Source organism: Tupaia chinensis, unplaced genomic scaffold (genome assembly GCF_000334495.1).
Source record: "Tupaia chinensis unplaced genomic scaffold, TupChi_1.0 Scaffold000323_1, whole genome shotgun sequence".
Taxonomy (NCBI): Eukaryota; Metazoa; Chordata; class Mammalia; order Scandentia; family Tupaiidae; genus Tupaia; species Tupaia belangeri.
The window spans coordinates 1,667,918-1,689,175 of NW_006159817.1; the positions used below are offsets into that span (position 1 = coordinate 1,667,918).

The 21,258-nt window shown below is 47.2% G+C and overlaps 2 protein-coding genes and 1 long non-coding RNA gene across 6 annotated transcripts in view; 1 reads left to right on the forward strand and 2 right to left on the reverse strand.

The window, feature by feature from the left end:
* The window catches only part of OAS2 (2'-5'-oligoadenylate synthetase 2), a 30,313-nt gene extending 29,302 nt beyond the window's left edge, over positions 1-1,011 (reverse strand). The window contains exon 1 of one of the 2 annotated variants that reach the window (XM_014589035.2): positions 546-1,011. In XM_014589035.2, coding sequence (XP_014444521.1) covers positions 546-743 — 198 coding nt within the window. In that variant the 5' untranslated portion in view covers positions 744-1,011. The remainder of the gene's footprint in view (positions 1-545) is intronic. The other variant, XM_014589034.2, reaches the window with a different exon arrangement.
* A 205-nt stretch (positions 1,012-1,216) lies between these two features.
* The window catches only part of LOC106735201 (uncharacterized), a 21,866-nt gene continuing 1,824 nt past the window's right edge, over positions 1,217-21,258 (forward strand). Inside the window, exons 1-2 of the long non-coding RNA XR_001370601.2 lie at positions 1,217-1,255; positions 3,495-3,601. This is a non-coding gene — a long non-coding RNA (uncharacterized LOC106735201). The remainder of the gene's footprint in view (positions 1,256-3,494; positions 3,602-21,258) is intronic.
* OAS1 (2'-5'-oligoadenylate synthetase 1) overlaps positions 12,712-21,258 on the reverse strand; it is a 12,214-nt gene continuing 3,667 nt past the window's right edge. The window contains exons 3-6 of one of the 3 annotated variants that reach the window (XM_014589036.2): positions 19,587-19,768; positions 15,577-15,809; positions 14,276-14,429; positions 12,712-13,072 (exon numbers count right to left, since the gene is read on the reverse strand). In XM_014589036.2, coding sequence (XP_014444522.1) covers positions 13,022-13,072; positions 14,276-14,429; positions 15,577-15,809; positions 19,587-19,768 — 620 coding nt within the window. In that variant the 3' untranslated portion in view covers positions 12,712-13,021. The other 2 variants (XM_027773130.1, XR_003549910.1) reach the window with 2 other exon arrangements.

Genomic DNA, 21,258 nt, shown 5'->3' on the forward strand with positions numbered 1-21,258 from the left:
AAGGTAAAGAGAGAAACTCAGATGAGGCATGGTCATGCTGTGCTCTCTTCTCCATGTCTCCCTCCTGTCAGGATTTTGGGCACGTGTGACCATGTACCCAGTGTGTTTTCCAAGCTGCCAGGTCTCAGGAACTCAGCCCTCAAAGCTGGCCATGTGGGATCCAGCTGCCTTCACCACCACACACCGCTGTCTGGTCCAGCGCCAAACTCTCTCGAGAAACCACAGAGCCACATTGAGTAGTTTCAGCAATGTCCTCTAGCCTCAGTTTCCTTCTGAGGAAGAACAGACACTACTGCAAACAACCACAGCTAAGGTACTGGGTACTTCCAGGCCTTGGGCTAAGAACATGATCCATGTAAGCCTTGGGCCCTTCTAACATGGGTGTTATGCCTCCTGTCCAGAGTGGTACAAGTCAAGGGAGTGCCTGTCCCTCTATGCCCGATCCCGTCATCTCATCCAGGGTGGGGAAGTCGCATCCGAGGGGCCCAGCACCAGACTCCCGGCCTCCCTGGTTCCCACATCCCTAGCCCCATCCCTAGACTCACTCTGGCTACATCCTGGATCAGGGGCTGCTGCTGGTCTCTTTTCAGGATGCAACAGATGGCGTCCACGGTCCACTTGATTGCCTTCTGACACTCTTCAGAGGGCTCCAGGGAATTTCTGACAAAGTCGCTCAGCTGCTGAGCCGGCACCGAGCGCAGATCAGGCTGCCCTGAGAACAAATCGGACACCAGGTTCCCCATTGCTCCCAGCTGCTTGCTGCACTGTAGCTAACGGCAGAGTGAGAAGCTGAGAGCTTCCTTGGCCGGCCACGCAGAGCTGGGAAGTGAAACTTAAGTTCACCAGCCTCTGTCCCGCCCCACCGCAGCAGGGAAACCAAAACTCAAGCTCAGGCCCTCTGCTCCGCCCCTGCAAATCCAGGGCTGGGAAAGCCAAATTCAAGTTCCGCCGCTTCTCTGCCCTGCCCCCGCAGCTCCGCTAGCAGCTCTGGATTCAAGGCGCCTGCCCTAGAACCCCAATGTCAGAGCTTGACACCTAGGCGTGTGTCCTCAAGCACGTCCCCTGGCCTCTTTGTGCCTCAGCATCCCCAGCTGTAGAGAGCTTGCATGGGGTGAATGTGTGGATTCCGTCCTACCTGCAAAGTTCTAAAAACAGGAGCTGCCCTTGGCACGAGGTTACGCAAGCGCTGAGTACATAAACCTTCACAGGGACAGGGGTCATCTTTGGAGGTTCTGGCCCCTGCTCCTGTTCTAGGGTGAGCCTCAGAGAAATTCGTATCCTTTCTGGTGGATTTCAAACCTTAGTTCTCTGCGTATTTCGTGTGTGTGTGTGTGTGTGTGTGTGTGTGTGTGTGTGTTTCCTCTTTCCTCTGTGTACTTCGAATCTGTTGCTTTTTCCCTTTTTCCCTCTTAGGGTTTTAGGATAAGAGAGGAGGATTCAGTCTCTTGGAGAATTTGTTTTCTCAGGTTCAGCCAGTTCTGACTCAACGGTAAACATCTCAGATTTAACTCAGAAACTCATTTGGAACAAAAGGAAAAAGGTTAAAGAGGTTTTTGAAAAATCAATGTGCTATGAACGTCTTGTGTGATCGTGTGTGTGTGTGTGTGTGTGTGTGTATGTGTGTTCGCGCGCGTGATCCTGTGTGTGTGTGTGGGGATGCTTTGAACTGGTTTCCTTCTGGCATCTCGGTTTACACAGCTGAGGCATGTGGTTTTTAAAATGAAGTGATTGGAAATGGGATGCTTATAAATAATCATTTTTAGATGACTTGTAGACCTTACCGTCATGTTATGAGAAATGGACTAATGGATATTCATGGGATGTTTGAGTCATTGTTAAGTAAAGTGAACGTACTCTGATTAATATGAATGATAACATTTTCCACTTCGGGCTTTTGTTTCTGTTACTGATTGATTGATTGATTGAGTCTCTGGTCACTCCCCTCTGGTGTGGGACAACTTGACCAACAACCAGGGCAGGTCCATCCCAGCACCAAGGGACAATTACTGCAAGATCATAACGTAAGTGATCAATGACTCTTACAGACAGAGTTCTTGGTCAAGAGGGGAAGGGACCAGCAGTTGGCATCATGGCTATGTCGCTGGACTCCCATGTAGTCGGCTGCAGTTCAAGTCCCAGACCCAGCGGCTTAAACTCACGCCAGGTGTGTGTGCATGTGTGCCCAAGATCCCGAGAGGAGATTGGAGGAGAAGGGATTGAGGCATGGCCATCCCCCCTGGGGGGTGATTTCTCGCTTTCTGTCTCTCTGTCTCTCTCTGTCTGTCTGGTGAGCGCATGCGCCCTATAGCAAAAACCTCTCCAAAAAAAAAGGGGGGAGGGAATGTGAACATTTCAGTCAGAATAGAGTTGTTTGTATGAGCCCTGACTAAATCAGTCAGGAAAGCTGTGGAGGTTTTGCACACACGAGCGCGCCTGTTAACAAGGACTGTTGTTTAGAAAACTCTGTCAGTGATAACACTTTGGTAAGCGTGTTTGGAAGTTCTGCTCCTCTGAGCTATTCTCTGAGTAGTTTCATCAAAGGATGGGAGAGGGTTGAGCTGCATTGTGTAAATCCTTAGTTCTTTGGGTCCAAATCTCTAAGATGAGAGACCCATCCTAAGATGCAAAATGAAAAACCATAAATGTGTGTAAAGTTGGAAAAGGGAAGTTTTAATAGGAAAGTAAAGATTTTTTTTTTTTTTGAATTTTTGCTATAGGATGTGTGTGCTCGCTGGAGAGACAGAGAGACAGAAAGTGAGAAATCATCCCCCGGGAGGATGGCCATGCCACAATCCCTTCTCCTCCATTCTCTTCTCAGGATTTTGGGCACACATGCGCATGAGCCTGGCGTGAGTTTCAAGCTGCCAGGTCTGGTACTCGAACTGTGGTTGGCCATGTGGGAGTCCAGTGATGTAACCACTATGCCATCTGCTGTCCCAGAGGTGAAGATTTTTAGGAAATTTTTTTACGAAAGAAGTAAACCTACATGTCTGAAAGGCATGCAGGCAGGCAGCTGCCAGTGGACAGTTGCACCGGGCATAGGGTTAGGTGTTACATTTATTCCAAGAGTTGAGAATAAATATTTAGCAGGGGGCGGTCTGTCAGAATATCCGGCTCCTTTGTTTGAGTTCACAGGCTTTCCCCTGCATTTGTGTATCTCTCAGAGGTGAAGAATTCAATGACCTAGTTGCACATGCTCAGTGTGGACTTAGAAGGTCTGAGCATCCTTATTCGGATGAACTGCCCAATCAGTTTATTGCCAGTGGGAATCAGGAGGTTGACCAAAATGTCTTGTTGAGTCCCTTCGTATTTATGAGGAATGATAAAAGAAATGAACAACCCTCCCTGTCTCAGGTACTAAAGAAGGAAAACGAGATCTGCCTCGCCTTCCCGGTGCCAGGAGCTGGGTGGGAGGAGGCCATTCTTGCAGAGGGTCTGTTGTAACTCCTGATAAACTGTGTTTGAGTGCTGCTGTCTTTCTGGTATTTTCTTAGGACTGCCTGCTCATTTCTAGCTAACTGCCTATCACAGTTTTTGCCTGAAAATTGCTGTGGTTTTTGCACGAAAATTGGTGCAGTCCTTGCCTGAGACCTTCTGAATGGTAAGCTCTGAGTACTACTGTCAGAGGGGAATCATGTCCCGGCTTCATCACATCAAAGTGAAACCACATCCACCTGAGACACCTGGGAATCCCAGCCTCTTGATTATTCTAGATTATTCTACTCTGTAACCCTGGGCTGGCTTGGGATGGTAGTGCCTAAGATTTTTCAATCTATAACTCTATGGAGACTGAGCACTGCACCGTACTAGGAAATTTTCACTAGAACTCAGAGATTTATGGGGCGCAGGGGGTCCCCCTTAATCTGACCAAGTGCTGAGCCAGAGGGAGACGTGTTTGAGGAGTGGTCGGATGAGAAACCAGGAGTGGTCTTTGAAGTAAAAGCAGGAATCAGATATTTACTCAGGGGAAAGCGGTGGACTTGGTCGTCGTGAGAATGACTTGCACGGGTTCGTATCTTGTGTCCATAAACACCGAAGACATGTTGAGCTGTGGAGACAGTTCGGTGGTGCTTGTTGTCTCCCTAGAACTCAGCTGCAGACATAAACTCCCTTCTCCAGTCTCTGTCTCTCTTCTCAGTGGCTGTGAGAAGTGGCAGCTGGCCCAAGGTTGCCAGTAACAGGAGGATGTGCGTAGGTTACATGCAAATACTGTGCCATTTATATAAGGGACTGGAGCATCTGCAGATCTCAGTTTCACAGTGTCCTGCAATCTGTTTCCTGAAGGTACTGAGGGTTAACTGTATGGTCCGAGGTACTGTCCTGACTCCTTAGCATTCATTTTGTGAGCCTTTACTGCATGCTGGACCTTGGGCTGAAAGTTGTATTCCCTCCTTTTAATTTTTTTTTTTTTGGAGAGCTTTTTGCTATAGGGCACGTGCGATCGCCAGACAGACAGAGAGAGACAGAGAGACAGAAAGCAGGAAATCACCCTCCGGGGCGATGGTCACGCCGCAATCCCTTCTCCTCCATTCGCCTCTCGGGATCTTGGGCATGCACGCACACACGCCCGGCATGAGTTTTAAGTCACCGGGTCCGGGACGCGAACCGCAGTCGACTACGCGGGAGTCCCATAGCCATTACACTAACTGCTGGTCCCATTTATTTGTTTATTTTAATTTGACCAGAGAGGAAGAGAGAGGGGGAGAGAGAGAGAAAGTGAGAGAGCAAGCCACCAGGTCTGGGACTCAAACCATGGTCAGCCATGTGGGAGTCCAGCACCCTTAACCACCATACCACCTGGCGGCCCATATATTCCCTCCTTGTATCCTCGCCATGACTCTACGAGGCTAGTATAATTATTTTTCTTTTTCTTTGGAGAGGTTTTTTGCTATAGGGCATGTGCGCTCGCCAGACACACCGAGACAGAGAGACAGAAAGCGAGAAATCACCCCCCGGGGGGATGGTCATGCCGCAATCCCTTCTCCTCCATTCTCCTCTCGTGATCTTGGGCACGCACGCACACGCGCCCGGCGTGAGTTTTAAGCCACCGGGTCCAGGACGCGAACTGCAGTCGACTACGTGGGAGTCCAGTGACATAGCCATTATGCTAACTGCTGGTCCTGGGACGAGTATAAGTCTTCATCCTATTTTATAGCTGAGAAAACTGAGGCACAGAAGTCCTGGGCTCTGCCCCAGATTATATAGCTGGCAAGCCATGGAGCCGGGATTCCAGCTCAGAACGAGCTGACTTTATTGCTTTTCTTCACACTCCCAAGGACATTGCTCGGAAAAGTGAGCTCTCTCCGCAGTTCACTATGTTGCTGCTGCCACTTGGGTGGCTCTGGGCCAGTTACTGGATATCTCCATAACTCATTTTTTTCGTTAGTAAAATGGAAAATGAAACGGTTCAGGTCTCATAGGCTTGTCGTAAAGAATCAATGAAATGAGGCATGGGGTCTGCTGGTGGTGGTGGGGTGAGGGCAGCTAGGTCCCACATGGCTGACTGTGTGGTTTGAATCCTGGGCCTGGCAGTTTCGGGAATGTGCCATGATCCTGAGAGGAGAATGGAGGAGAAGGGATTGCAGTGTGACCTCCCCCTGGGTGAGGGGGAATGCTTTCTCACTTTTTCTCTCTGTCTCTGTGAATGCACACATCCTATAGTAAACTAAAAAATAAAAATAATAATAAAAATAGGGACCCACAAGTGGTGTGGTGGTTTAGAGTGCTGGATTCCCACATGGCCGACTGCAGTTTGAGTCCCAGACCTGGACCTGGTGGCTTGCTTTCTCACTTCCTCTCTCTCTCACTCTGTCCCTTTCTTGTAAAATAAAAATTAAAAAAAAAAAAAAGTTAAATAAAATTTTTTTTTTTTAAATTAAGCATAGCAAGTAGTTAGGGGACCAGCAGTTGGCATAACGGCTATGTCACTGGACTCCCATGTAGTCGACCACGGTTCGAGTCCCAGACCCGGTGGCTTAAAACTCACGCCAGGCGCGTGTGCGTGCGTGCCCAAGATCACGAGAGGAGAATGGAGGAGAAAGGATTGCAGCGTGGCCGTTCCCCCCTGGGGCATGATTTCTCACTTTCTGTCTCTGTCTTTCTGGCGAGTGCATGGGCCCTATAGCAAAAACCTCTCCAAAAAAAAAAAAAAGAGCAAGTGCTCAGAATAGTGCCGTGTTTAATAGGCAGTCACTATTATGATTATGTATACTCGGAAGGTGAATACACTGAGCATGGGGGATGTGGCGGTCTGCCTAAATGATGGCGCTATCCCCAGAGCGCCAGGGTAAATAAGAACAGAATTAATACTAGCAAATACTCACATAACTCTTACAGAGAGCTGTACTAGGCAAACTTTCTAAGATCATTACATGTATTCATGCTTGCAAAAAATCCAAAGATGGATAACTATCTCCATTATTTTATTTATTTTTTAGAGGTGTTTGCCTTAGGGTGCATGCGCTCACCAGAGAAAGAGACAGAGACAGTGGGAGGAGGGGTGAGAAATCACCCCTCCAGTGGGAATGGCCATGCCCAATCCCTTCTCCATTCTCCTCCTGAGATCGTGGGCATGCAAACACATGCACCTGGTGTAATCTTCAAGGTACCGGGTTTGGGATTTGAACCATGGTTGGTCATCTGAGAGTCCAGTGATGTCATTGCTACACCATCTGCTGGCCCCTAACTATCTCCATTATTAAGATGAGGACACAGAGCACATTCTTATACGAACTGAAGCTTAGGTCTATTATGAAGGAGATGCAAAAAATCACCTTAATGTTTTCAAGGTAAAATACAAGATCGTGCAGGGTTCCGGTCTCGTTGGCATGCGTTCATTCACCTTCACCTTTGGGGTACCGTGGAAAAGGCTGAGCAGTGCAAAGCTAGACAGTGGCTTGGTGGAGGGCCAAGCCCCTGACGTCAGGACCATGAATCCAGGAGGAACTAAGATGCCATAGCCCTTGTCTGATCCAAACCTATTATATTTAGTCAAGAAATCAAGGCCCACAGATCAGCAGTTAGCGTAATGGCTATGTCACTGGACTCCCATGTAGTGGACCACGGTTCAAGTCCCGGACCCGGTGGCTTAAAACTCACGCTGGGCGCGTGTGCGTGCGTGTCCAAGATCCCGAGAGGAGAATGGAGGAGAAGGGATTGTGGCGTGGCCATCCCCCCTGGGGGGTGATTTCTTGCTTTCTGTCTCTGTGTCTCTCTCTGCCTTTCTGAAGAGCTCACGTGCCCTGTAGCAAAAACCTCTCAAAAAAAGAAAAAAAAGAAAGAAAAGAAAAGAAAAGAAACCAAGGCCCAGAGAAGGCTAGAAGTGTGTCCAGGTCACACAGCAAAGTCAGTGGCAGGGGCCAGAATAGGAAGCCCTATCTATTGGGTCGTCAGGAAAGACATGATGCCTTTTTGCATTGGAAAAAACATAGAAAAATATGTCAGGACTCCTTTCTCCTCCGAGCCTGCTGGGCCACCTCACAAGGTCTTTAAGTGAGGACGACATGAGATAAGGAATGTTCGGTCCTTAGCATGCGCCTGCCATGTGATTTGGAATGAATAGAGGTCATAATGTGTAATGGTTAGGGTTATACTATCAGTGGGATGAGCTGTCCTACTGCCAGAAACAAGACTGGATGCAATTCGAGGTTGCCTGAGCAGAAGATGAGGAGCAAGCAGGGGGCAGTTCTACTGCCTGTTCCCAGTGCGTGGGTACGTGTAGAAATGCTAAGGCAAAGACATTGGCCAAGGCAGAAAATATGGAACCATGCAGTCAAAACCCCAGGCCTGAGGCTGGAATTGGGAGCCAACCGTCATCATTTCATTGGTTGTCCTGAAGTGTCGGTCATCAGCTGGCTAACCTGGGAGGGAGCGTGTGTGTCTCTGTGTGTGTGTGTGTATGTGTGTGTGTGTGTGTTAGAAAGAGACAGCGAAGGGGCTGGCAGGTGGCGTGGTGGTTAAGGCACTGGATTCCACACGGTAGACCACGGTTTGAGTCCCAGACCTGGTGGCTTGCTTTCTCACTTTCCCTTTCTCTCTCTCTCTCTCTCTCTGATCAAATTAAAAAGTAATACTAACAAATGGCATTAAATAAATAAATTAATTTTTTAAAAAAGAAAGAGACAGAGACCAACACAAATGAATGTGTGTGTTGACGAGTGTGATGTCAGAGTGCAGATCATCCTGAAGAGGGCGTAAATTGGAATGAATCCGGTTTGATGGGCTGGCATGTACCTGTCTGGTAGTTATAATGTACCCTGATTTTGCTCTGACTCTGTAAAAGGCCAGAATCAGGCTCCTGAGGGTCACATAGAGGTGAAGTACAGATCGGTGGGGACCTCAATCCTCCCCTGAACCTAGGAGAACTGACGTCACTGTAACCAGGGAAGGGGTCTATGTTAAATAGGGTCAAGGAAGGGTCAGCTGGTGGCGTGGTGGTTAAGGTGGCTGGATCCCATGTGGCTGACCTGCATAGTTCGAGTCCTGGACCCGGCAACTTGGAAAACATGCTGGGCGTGTGTGTGCGCATGCCCAAATCCTGAGGAGAATGAGGAAAAGGTTGTAGCATGGGCAAAACACTATGGGATGCTTTCATTCCTGTCTGTCTCTGTCTGGTGAGTGTGCATGGCCTATAACAAATAACAACAATAACAAACAACAAAAAGGGCAAGAGTTTTGGAGTCAGGTGGACTTGAGTTTGAGTCAAGAGTAGTTGCAGAGCTATGTGGAGGGGCGGGGGGTGAATGGCGGGAAATCAGATGGTCTCACCAGCACATCCCAGGAGCCATCCAAAGACCCATCCCATTTCCTAAAGCACAGGAAATCGAGCCAGGCTTCACCTCCTGTGCCAGCTGCTGTCAGCCCTCTGGGTCTCTACTGCCCACATTTCCTATAGGGTCAGCGGGATTCGAAATCATAAGCCTAGAGAGGAACACTTAGCAAAGGACAGGCGAGGGGCGAGGGCTCTGTTCCGGAAGCCTAGGTACCCCTGGAAGAGTAAAACACCAGATCGACTCCAGAGCCCTGGTCTGTGACCCCCATGAAGGAAGGTTTGGAGGGGCATTACTGACCAGTCAATGGCTGGGGAGAGGCCCTGGCACCTCATAAACAGGGGCAAAGCTTTTGCTAGGAGGGCTTTGTGTGAGGAGGTATCAAAGACAGCAGGGCATCAGCATTCTTCTCCTTTGAGCTGAGAGGATGCCCCTGAGTGTGTGTGGGGTCCGCCCATCAACCCTGGACCTTCAACTTCATGCCAAATATTTACTCCTGGACAGCTTCCAGTTGTGCCCTGGTTTCCTCCTGAAACTTGACCCTCTCTTCTCTTGGCTAAATATTCACTCTTCTTGGCTCTTTTCCTCAGAAAGGAGGAAGACCAAGTCCCCCACATGGGACTTGATCTCTGGAGACTCAGACATGGACAGCTTGGGAGCTTCAATTTTCATTTTTGTTTTGAAGAGATTTTTGCTATAGGGCACGTGTGCTCGCTGGAGAGACAGAGAGAGACAGAGACAGGAAGCAAGAAATCACTCCCTGGGAGGATGGCCACGCCACAATGCCCTTTCCATTCTCTTCTCAGGATTCCGAGGCAGAAGGAGCATGTTGACATCAACTGCCCCAGCAAACCAGGTTCATTCAAATTTTAGGCCCTTTTTTTTTTTCCCTTTTTTTTGGGAGAGGTTTTTGCTATAGGGCATGTGCGCTCATCAGAGAGACAGAGAGAGACAGAGAGACAAAAAGTGAGAAATCACCCCCCATGGGGGATGGCCACGCTGCAATCCCTTCTCCTCCATTCTCCTCTCAGGATCTTGGGCATGCACACACATGAGCCCAGCGTGAGTTTAAGCTACCGGGTCCAGGACTCGAACTGCAATTGACTACATGGGAGTCCAGCGACATAGCCATTACACCGACTGCTGGTCCCAAATCTTAGGCCCTCTTAAGGTTGGCCCACATTGACATCACAAGCACACTTGTTGACACCCACATTCATTTGGGTGGCTCTCTGTCTCTGTCTCTGTCTGTCTGTCTCTCTCTCTCTCACACACACATACACACACAGACACACACACGCTTCCTCCCTCCCAGGTTATCCAGTTGATGACCAAGCCTTCAGAATAGCCAAAAAATGGTGGCCTGTAATTCTGGCTATTTGGGACACACACACATGCACCCAGCATGAGTGTTAAGCCGGAACTTGAACTGCATTCACCCACGTGGGAGTGCAGTGCCTTGACCACGATGCCACCTGCTGGTCTCAATCGCTATTTTCTTTATCAATCACCCAGCCTCAGGTGTTTGTCAGCACCACAAAAACTGATGGAGACAACTTCAGGGTGAGAAGGGTTGGGATTCAAGTCCAGACTCTGACTCCTTCTCGCCAGACGGCCCTGGGTGCCTGCTCTCAGCCCTCAGAAACTCAAGTCCTCAACTTATTATGAGAATAATAGGGAAACTCAGCTCACAGCGGTGCTGGGGATCAGATGGAGAGATAGAAACATGCGGGACCAGCAGCTGGCGTAATGGCTATGTCGCTGGACTCCCATGTAGTCGACTGTAGTTCGAGTCCTGGACCCGGTAGCTTAAACTCACGCCAGGCACATGTGCATGTGTGCCCAAAATCCCAAGAGGAGAATGGAGGAGAAGGGATTACAGCGTGGCCATCCCCTCTGGGGGGTGATTTCTCGCTTTCTGTCTCTCTCTCTCTCTGGCGAGCGCATGTGCCCTATAACAAAAACCTCTCTTAAAAAAAAAAAAAAGAGAAAAAGTAAACATGGACAAGCCCAAGACTGCTCACCAGCCAAGGGTGACCAGTGACTCAGGTGACAAGAGCATGCTTGGTTCTTTTCTGGTATTTATAGGACTTTTCTGTTTTGACATCTTACAAAAGTTACCAAAGATGGTGTGATGGCGTGGCGATATAAACTGGTATAGCTTCTCTTTTATGCCGTCAGGAGCCTGTGCACATTCGAGAGACAGACAGAAACAGGGCCTGATTATACTGCAACCTCCTTTCCTTCCACGTCCCCATTCCTCTAGGATCCTAGCATGTGCACACACGCCCAGCATGATTTCTAAGCCACTGGGGCTAGGACTTACGCTGCAGGCAGTTGTGTGGGCCCCAGTCCCCCCTCCTGCACAGTGCTTAGCTGCTAGGCTCTGGAGCCACCCTGCCTGTCCTTCCACCCAGTGATTCACCTCCTAGGGTAGAGCTGTCTAATAGAAATAAAATACAAAGCACATGTGTCATTTTCACATTTGCTAGTGGCCACGTTAAAAAAGTGAAAAGACACCCAGGCCCAGTGGCATGCACTAGTAGACATTGCTACCCCAGAGGCTGAGGCCACATGGGAAGCTCTGGGTTCAATTCCCAGAGCAACCTAAAAAGCCTGTGATTCTAGCTACTTGGAAGGCTGAGACGTGGGTATTGCACCAGCAATACCTTGACAGATAAATGGATAACAGACAAAGTTCATTTTGATTTAACTCGATACATCAAAAATTGTCATTTCAACATGTATTTTTTTTAAAAAGATGATTTATTTAATTCAATTTGCTATTATTATTTTTTTAATTTGATGAGAGAGAGAAAGACAGAGAGACAGACAGAGAGGAGAATCAAGAAAGGAAACCACCAGGCCTGGGACTCAAACTGTGGTTGGCCAGCCCCCTGTCATGCTACCTACCAGCCACTCAACACATAATTTAAAAAAATGATCAGTTGTTGGGGCAAGCAGGTGGCGTGGTGGTTTAAGCTGCTGGACTCCCACATGACCAACTGTGGTTTGAGTACCAGACCTGGTGCCTCACTCTCCCTCTCTCTCTGGTCAAATTGAAGAATAATAATAAATAAACAAAATTAAATAAACTAAAAATAAATAAACTTTAAACAATTTTTATTTAAAAAGATCAGTTATTAAAGAATTTAACATTCTTTTTATTTTTTCTTTTTTTTGGGGGGGTTCAAAGTCTTTGAAGCCCAGGAGGATATTGTTTGACATCGCAGAACATCTCAGTTTAGATTCGATTCGTGTCAAGTACTCCACAGTCACATGGGACGAGTGGCTACTGTATTAGATGTTCTGCAATTTTCTTAGAAATTGGCTTGTCCTTTGCCCCATTAGTTGTGGGTAAAGGACAAGTCATGGATGCTGGTCTCAGGATTATCCTTACTAGGAAAATCAGAACTATGCGAACCATTTGATACTAAAATCCACACTAATATTGAATCTGGGATGATAGGGATTTTGGTTGACATTGTTCCTTGCTGTGTTTGCAGGCCTAGGACAGTGCTTGGCACATAGTAGGTGCTCAATAAACATTTGTAGGTCAATCAAGAAACATGGACAGGGACTAGCAGTTAGCGTAATGGCTATGTCGCTGGACTCCCACGTAGTCGACCGCAGTTCGAGTCCTGGACCCGGTGGCTTAAACTCATGCCGGGCGCGTGTGCGTGCGTGCCCAAGATCCCAAGAGGAGAATGGAGGAGAAGGGATTGGGCGTGGCCATCCTCCCTGGGGGGTGATTTCTCGCTTTCTATCTCTCTGTCTCTCTCTGTCTGTCTGGTGAGTGCACGTGCCCTATAGCAAAAACCTCTACAAAAAAAAAAAAAAAAAGAAAGAAACATGAACACACACACACACACACACACACACACATATGTATCTATACACCTTGATTCTGTGGCTCGATATAATAAACTCCCAACGCATGGTATCTGCTGTCATTTTTATTGTTACTGATATTACATTGAATTGTAACCAGGTACAAGGCTGAGATTGCACTTTTTTGTCTAAATCTCTCATCTCTCAGAGAACGCAGTCTGGAGATGGGACTGCAGGGGGAGATGCTATCTGGGATAGGTGAGAAAACATGCACAGAACAGCAGGTGGGAGGGGAAGGGGCGGGGTCAGACCTGGGTTCTGGGCCTAGATGAGGGCCCAGTTCGCTGAGGACCTTGGGGGCCCTCTGGATCAGGGCAGGTCTAGGTGACCCTGGAGCCCTTTCTTGTAAGATGCACTGGCGTTCAGAGGATGGCGCAGGCCCAGTTGTCATCCGGATGTGAAGTGGATTTTTCCTGGAGTGTGAAAATCAGGGTGCTGCTAAGTCTTGAGACGACAGGGCCCGTGGTCCTCCCTTTTTCCGTTTGAAAGGGCCAAATATACAATGACACTGGGTAACTGGTCCTTCCACCTTGGAACTGCATCTCAGTGGGCATTTATGGTGGCACTGTGTCATGTCACCTGGACCCCTTTGGGGAAGGTCTAGGAAGTTCTTCCTGGAGAATGCGGCCGGGAAACAGACATCAGCTGTCGGCCCCTTTGCAGCTGCAGAGAGAACCTTTCCCTCAAGGCCACACCCCTTCCTGCATGGCCCATTTTCAGCGACTGATTCACACGTGGCTAGGGAGGCCTAGCCACTTCTGTCTGCTGTGGGACAGCTTGAAAGGCCGTCCTCCTCCAGGTCTGTCCATGGCGTTGGCTGAGTTTGTCACCTCCTCTGCATCTACGCCTTCTCCTGCATCCTTCCCCTCCTTTCCCCAGGTGTTGGTTCTGGTGGTACCCCTTCCCCAAACATCCTGCACCCCAAACTCCAATTCCAAGTCTGCTTCCTGTAGGTTCATTGATCCCCTGGCTTAAGAAAGACCCCTTTCTGGGGGGTAGAAAGAGCCGAGGGTGGGTCTCTCTGCCCTTAGCTGTGTGGCCCAGCCCAAGGGGCTTGGTGGCTCTGTGCCCCCTCTGTGTCAGGCTAAGAGGAGAGGACACAAGGCAGGCTGCTTAGCACGGTGAACACACACTGGCTTTGCAGCCCACTGGGGTTAACTCCCAGGCTCTGTCACTCCTTAGTCGTGTGTCCTTGGGCAAGGGACTTCATTTCTCTGAGCCTCTGTTTTTTTTTTTCTCTCATCTGTGTGGTGGGGACAATAGATCACCTACCTTACAGGGCCGTTGGGAGGATTTAATGAGATAATGTATGTAAGAGATCTCAGAACAGAACCTGGGCCCCAAGATCTGTTCTCCCCAAGCGGGGGTGGTGGCAGTTTACTGTTATTCTTAGTGGAATGAACTCTAGACAAGGAACACGCAAGTTCTAGGACCTCGCTGGGAATAAAATGAGCACAGCCTGTGATGTTATTATGTCTATGGGTGACCTTTCACAAGAGATCATTTCTTTGGGGAAAATTTAAAAAATCTCTTCTGTAGAGAATCTCCCCAGCTACTTGTCTCAAGGTGTGTACAAGGGGGAGAGGCAGTAGGGAATAGGGGAAAGCAGTTCTCACCGGTACATCCCAGAAGTTGACCCGAGATCCATCCCAGTTCCTAAAGCATGAGGCGCCCAGCCAGTCTTCAGCCTCCCGTGCCAGCCGCCGCCAGCGCTCTAGGTCTCCACCCGCTACGTTTCCCGTAGGGTCCGCTGGGTCCAGGATCACAGGCCTGAAGAGAAACATTTAGGGAGGGGCAAGTGAGGAGCGGGGACTCTGTCCAGGAAGGCTGGGTGCTCCTGGCCAAGCAAAACACCAGCCTGGAGCAGGCTGGGACTCAGGGCATGAAGAGAGCCCAGCGGGCACCAGTCCCTGTGGTGCATCCTGAATACCCTGCCACAGCGAGCAGTGAGCGTGAGAAGAAAGAGCCATGCCTTTGGGCTTGACAGACCTGGGTTCTAATTGCACCTCTGCCCTTTAGGAGTGGTGTGCCTTTGGGTATGTCCCTTGACCTCCATGAGCCTTGGTCTCCTCATCTGTGGAATGGAAAGACAGGCTGCAGTATGAGGGTGGTGGGAGCCAGGGCGTGCGCCATGTTTAGCGCAGTGACTAGCACACTAACAAGGGACCAATATAAGTTGTCATAGTGATCCTAATTCTTACTATGATGTGTTAGTCTGACTGGAAGTTTTCAATTCCTATTTATTTATTTATTTATTTATTTATTTGCTATAGGGCGCATGTGCTCACCAGAGACACAGAGAGAAAGACAGACAGCAAGAAATCACCCCCTGGGGGGAATGACCATGCCATAATCCCTTCTCCTCCATTCTCCTCTTGGGATTTTGGGTATACATGCACAGGTGCCCAGTGTGAGTTTTAAGTCACTGGGTCCAGGACTCAAACTACGGTTGACTATGTGGGAGTCCAGTGATGTAACTATTATGCCATTTGCTGGTCCCGAAGTTTTCAGTTCCCAAAAGCCATTACTGTTACGGCTGCTGCTGCTGCTATTTCCATTCAAATCCCATCCATTTTACTCATTTGCTTGTTAGGGTTTGGATAACCCTCCTTACTTCTCAGGCCCTCAGATGGTCATGTCGCCATCCCTTCTCCTCCATTCTCTTCTCAGGGTTTTGGGCATGCACACACATGCACCTGGTGTGATTTTCAAACCACTGGGACTAGAATCTCAGTTGGCCATGTGGGACTCCAGTACGTTAACCATTATGCCACCTGCTGGCCCCTGGAGGTGGTTATTTCAATCAAGTGGCAGTGTAGACTCCTCCCTCACCCCCCACCCATTTCCAAAGCACGTTTCAACCCTCCAGTCCCGGGTTCCTTTATGCTGGGAGCTAACCCACATGGAGATACGGTACCTGGGCTTCCTAAGCTGCTGGGTCAGGTAATAGCCAATATAGGGATCTTTAAAGTCATAATACACTGTCCAGAAGATGCAAAGTTGCTGGTAGTTTATGACTAATTTCAAGACAGTCTGAAACCCCTGGGCAGTACTGAACTCTGTTTCCATGCTTCCGTACTCCCAGGCGTGGACTGTCAGGAGCTCCATGGCGTACTGTGGTGGCAGTGGCTTCCCAAGCTTCTCCTTACACTGCGGGCAGGAAAAAACATTAGAAAATAGGTTTGTCCAACGTTTTGTGTAAAGGACATTTCTTTTGGGCCAAATCTAGCCTGCCACCTGTTTCCGTAAATCGAGTTTTCTTGTAACAAAGCCATGCCCATTTTTCTAGGTCTAGTTTAGGGTTCCTTTCATGTCATCAATGCAGAGTTGAATAGTTGTGACAGAGATTGCGTGGCCCTCACGGCCTAAAGTACTGGGTTGTAGGAAAAGTCATGATGCATATTTTGCGTAGAAAAACAGAAAAAGACATCATGACTTTTCTAACAACCCAGTATTTACTACCTAGCTCTTGAGTGAAAATGTTTGACTCCTGATTAAGAGCTTGAGCTCTGAGTTCTTCCTGATGTGGCTTACTAATTCTGACTCATTGTCTGGTTCTGAGCTGATGGCTTATACTCTCAGAGTTCCGTATTTTCATCTGTGAAGTGAGTAGTAATAATAGAATTCACCTTATAAGGACCCTGAAAGCCAAAGAAAAGGCTTGAAGAATTCCTAAAGGCCTTACATAAGCAAGAAATTTCTCCCTGAAGGAATATAGATCACCCAATGCCTCAAACTGTTTCACAATTTTCAAATACAATGACCAGTACATAGATAACCAAGCACACAAGGGACCAAGACACCAAGAGTAATAGCCAGAAAAAAAGAGAAATAGTGAATCTACAAATCTTTAAATATGCAGGGATGGAACACAGACTTTAGATGAACTATGAATATTATGTTCAAAAAATAAAATAGAGAATTAGGGGCCAGCAGATGGCATGGTGGTGAAAATGCTGGACATGGTTGACCATGGTTCAAATCCTGAACTTGGTGGTTTGAGGGTCATGCCAAGTGCATGTGTGTGTGTGCCAAAAAAAAAAAAAAAAATCCTGAGAGGAGAATGGAGAAGGGATTGCAGCCTGGCCTGGCATTCCTCCGGGAGGTGGTTTCTCAGTTAAAAATAAATAAATAAATAAAAGAAATAGATAACTAGAAGCCATAAAAAAAATAGCATGACAGATTTGAAAAAAATGAAACAGAAATCCTAGGTTAAAAATGACAATAACTGCAATTAGTAACTCAACAGCAAGTTAGACACAGATAAAGAGACATTTAGTTAATTGTGAGCACATTAGAGGAAACTGTTCAGAATAAAGCAAGAAAAGACAGACCAAAAAATGTAAATACAGAAGAGAGGGTTAAAGGGTTTAACATACATTTAATTGGAGTTTCGGGAGGCAAGGAGAGAGAGAGGGAGAGATAAGATTTTTTTAGAAAACTTAAAAAAAGAAAAAAAAAAAACAACCTAAGACTAATCAAAAGCACAGAGAAACATCTTAAAGACAGCCAGGAAAATATGACATATTACTTACAAAGGAGACACAGTTAGACTGACAGCTAATTTTTTTCTAGACACTGGAAAATGGAAGGATATATTTAACATATTGAAATGACCACCAACCCAGCAAAAATACCCTTTAACAGACAAAAATTGAGAGCATTCACTACCAATGGACTGTCACCAAAAGAAACCCCAAAGGGCATACTTCAAGAAAATGACCCCAGATAGAAGGTTAGAGGGGTAGAAAAGAATTAGCAGTGAAGAAAGTGATAAATATGAGGGTAGATGAAACAAATATGGGTTGTTTAAAAACAATAATAATAATACTTAGAGGCACTTGAAAACACAGAGAAATTTGAAATACATAACAAAATGAGCATGTAAATTAGAGGCCGTTTGATGGCAGTTAATGGGGTTAAAGTTGTGTAAGATATTTGCATTATATTGATAGAGGAGATCAAGAAAGAAAGAAAAATAGTAATTCTTGGTCATACAGGACTGTCTCGGTCATAGTGAAACAACCAGTATTTCTGGTTTCTTTCTAATAAATATGAGTAGCACTATTGTTCCCCCCCATCACCATAGTTACCAAAAGTGCCCTCAGTAATTTTCAGTCTGTCCTTAAAGGCAGTTCTGCTCTTATCAAAAACCACTTTTGTAAGTTCTATGATATCCAGGCTTCATGATTAAAATTCCTGAAACAACAAACACTGAGAAGTTTAGAAAAGAAGTGATCCTCTAGAGGTGTTACTTTTAAATTAGGATAATTATTTTTATCTATCTAGCAAATGAATATCAAATGGTTACATGAGGGCACTTCAAAAAACTTGTGGAAAAATAGAATTACCGTGTGAGTTTATTTTGGTGCCCAAAAACCTGAAATATGAGGTTTCCTTTTTTTCATAGTATGCATTTTTTTTTCCGAGAGGTTTTTGCTACAGGCCATGTGCGCTCACCAGAAAGACAGAGACAGACAGAAAGACAGAAAGTGAGAAATCACCCCCCAGGAGGGATGGCCATGCCGCAATCCTTTCTCCTCCATTCTCCTCTCGGGATCTTGGGCACGCATGCACATGCACCTAGCGTGAGTTTAAGCTACCGGGTCCGGGACGCGAACCACAGTTGACTTCGTGGGAGTCCAGCGACATAGCCATTACGCCAACTGCTGGTCCCCATGGTATGCATCTTTCATCAGCGTTTTAAAGACTTCTGTATATCAGGCAGATTCTCGAGTCAGTTAGACTCAAATTAAGTTTTAGTTCTGTTACTTGTTAGCTGAGTGAGCTACCTGGCCCTTAGTTTTTCTTTCTGTGTGGTGGGTTTAATAATAATACTTACCCATACCTAGCTCACGGAAAGAACCGTGAAGACTGAATAAGCTATGGGGCATTTAAAAGAGAATAGAAATGCATATCACACCAAAGAAAGAGGAGTAAGTTAAGCTCAGCACACAATGGGTTAGTTTTCATTATGTACATTCTCAAACTGGCTAAAAGAAGCTGCATTTCATAGGCCTGGCTGTATACTAGGCCCCATGTGATGTGCTTTACTATGGTTTTGGCATGCTCCGCTTTTTCTTTTTCTTTTTTTAATTAATAATTTAATTTAATTTATTTTTATTTTTTAATCTGACCAGATTGAGAGAGCGAGAGAAATTGAGAAAGCAAGCTCCTAGGTCTGGGAATTCAAACCACAGTTGGCATGTGGGAATCCAGCACCTTAACCACCATACCACCCATGGCTCCCATGTTACTTTATTTATTTATATTTTAATGTCATTTTATTTTTTATGAGAGAGAGTCAGGGAGGGAGGTATTTCCAACAGAGTGTTGCTATGTCATGAACTTGGTCCAGCCTTCCAATTAGCTAGGATGACAGGTGCATGAACTGCACTCAGCGAGTTCAGGTTGGCCTGGGAACCAAACCCAGGCCTGCCACGTGGCTTCAGTATCACACAGCTGTGCCTTACTGCATGCACCACTGCAGTCAGGCTGGCTGACTCTTTGGGAATGAGAACACAGAACAGAGAGGTTTTGTTTGTGTTAAGGCAGTCAGGAAATGGGAAGAAGGGTTATCCAAATCCACGTTTGTTTGAAGCCTGCATTTTGCCCTGTCTGCCTGCTGAAGAGGGTTGTTGGCTCTGTGTGTGCACACAGGCAGAGCATTGTTCAACAATGATTTAGCAAGCACCTAGGATGTTCCAGCCACTCTTTGAAGTTCAGTGACAGTGAACAAAACCCAAAAATCCCTTCCTTCACGTACTTCCCTCCTTTCCCTCTCCCCCTTCTTCTCCTGCTGCCTCATTTCTCTCCTCCCCCATCTCTTCCTCCTCTTCCCTCCATTTCCTTTCTTTCACTCCCTCCTTCTGTCCCTCCCTTCCCCTGCTTCCTGTCCCATGAGGTGGCTGGGTGGGAGGGCTATACCTTTTGGTACCAGTACTTGACAAGGCGGATGAGGCTCTTCAGTTTGGTTGGACGCTGTCTCAGGAAGTCTCGCTGCAGCTCCGTGAAGCAGGTGGAGAACTCGCCCTCTCTCTTCAGGGAGGTGCATTCCTTTATGAGCCGGACATAGATTTCAGGGTCAGGTCTACTGCGTTTGTACTGACCTGAAAAAACATGTCAGTTCTCCCCCCACCCCACCCCCCACCTGTTTTTATTTTTTTGCTGAAATCTAAACACGAACCTTTTCATTGGCAAGAAGGTCAAATGTATTTGATATTAAGGTGGTGTTAGAACATTACAATGAAAATGCAGTGTTAGATAGATTAATGTATGTAGCAATTGTATAAACAAAACCTTTTTTTTTTTTTGCTGATCTTCTGGAAGACTTCACAAGAACTTGGTAGCAATGGTAGCTGTTCAGGAAGGGAATCCACGAAGGAAGAGTTTTCATGATTAAAACTTACGTATCTTTTAAAGCTGGACCACGTCCAAGTGTTACATAGAAAACTAGACATATTTTTAAATAGGGAGGTTTCATTATCCTCAACCACAGAGAATAGCTAAACTTGAAGTCTGTGGGAACTGAGTGTCCTCATTGTGAATGCAAAAGCTATGGAAGTGCCTGGGGGAGCTAGGTGGCTCCATGGTCTGGTGATTAAGGTAGTAGGATCCCACATGGTCAACCATACAGTTCGAGTCCCAGACCCGGCAGTTTGAGAAACACACCAGGCGTGTGTACATGTACATGCCTGACATTCCCACGGCAGGTGTTTTCACTTCTCCCTTTCTCTCTCTCTCTCTGAGGCACCCTCCAGTCATACACACACAAACACACATGTCGGCTCCTCTCTGCGTTCCTTACAGCCACTCTGGGGGGACAAGCTCATGGCCATGGGGTACAGAAAAGGGCCACAGTCCACCCCAATCTTCCCTTCTCCCATCTCTACTGGCGTCGCCCATCCAAGCCACCATCATTTCTCCCCTGGGCTACAGGAGTGGACCCCTCAGCCCGTTTTCAGTCAGGCACCTGGAGAGACCTTTAAAACCTAATCATGCCACTTCCTGTTTCCTATGACACCTGGAATAGGAAAGCATCTGAAGTTCCCACGGTGATCAGGGAGGTCTGGTGTGGTCCGGCTTCCCTTGCCCTCCCATCTTGCCTCCTGCCATGCTTCCTTTGCCCATAGACTATCCTTGCTTCTTGTTTTCATGAACTTTTTGAAGTCCCTTCATAACTTGTTTACATGTTTATTTTTTAGAGATTTTGGGGGTTTTTTTTTGGAGAGGTTTTTGCTATAGGGTGCGTGTGCTCGTCAGAAAGACAGAGACAGACAGAGACAGAAAGCGAGAAATCACCCCCCAGGGGGGATGGCCACACCGCAATCCCTTCTCCTCCATTCTCCTCTCGGGATCTTGGGCACGCACGCACACATGCCCAGCGTGAGTTTAAGTCGCCGGGTCCGGGACTTGAACTACGGTCGACTACATGGGAGTCCAACAACGTCACCATTAAGCCATCTGCCCGTCCTCTTGTTTGTATGTTGACTGTCAGGCTCCAGGATGACAGGTTTCTTGCCTGGCTTATTCACGGCCTTAGGACAGGGCCAGGCACACCGGAAATGCTCAGTGGATTATCAATTGCTTACAGTTGCTA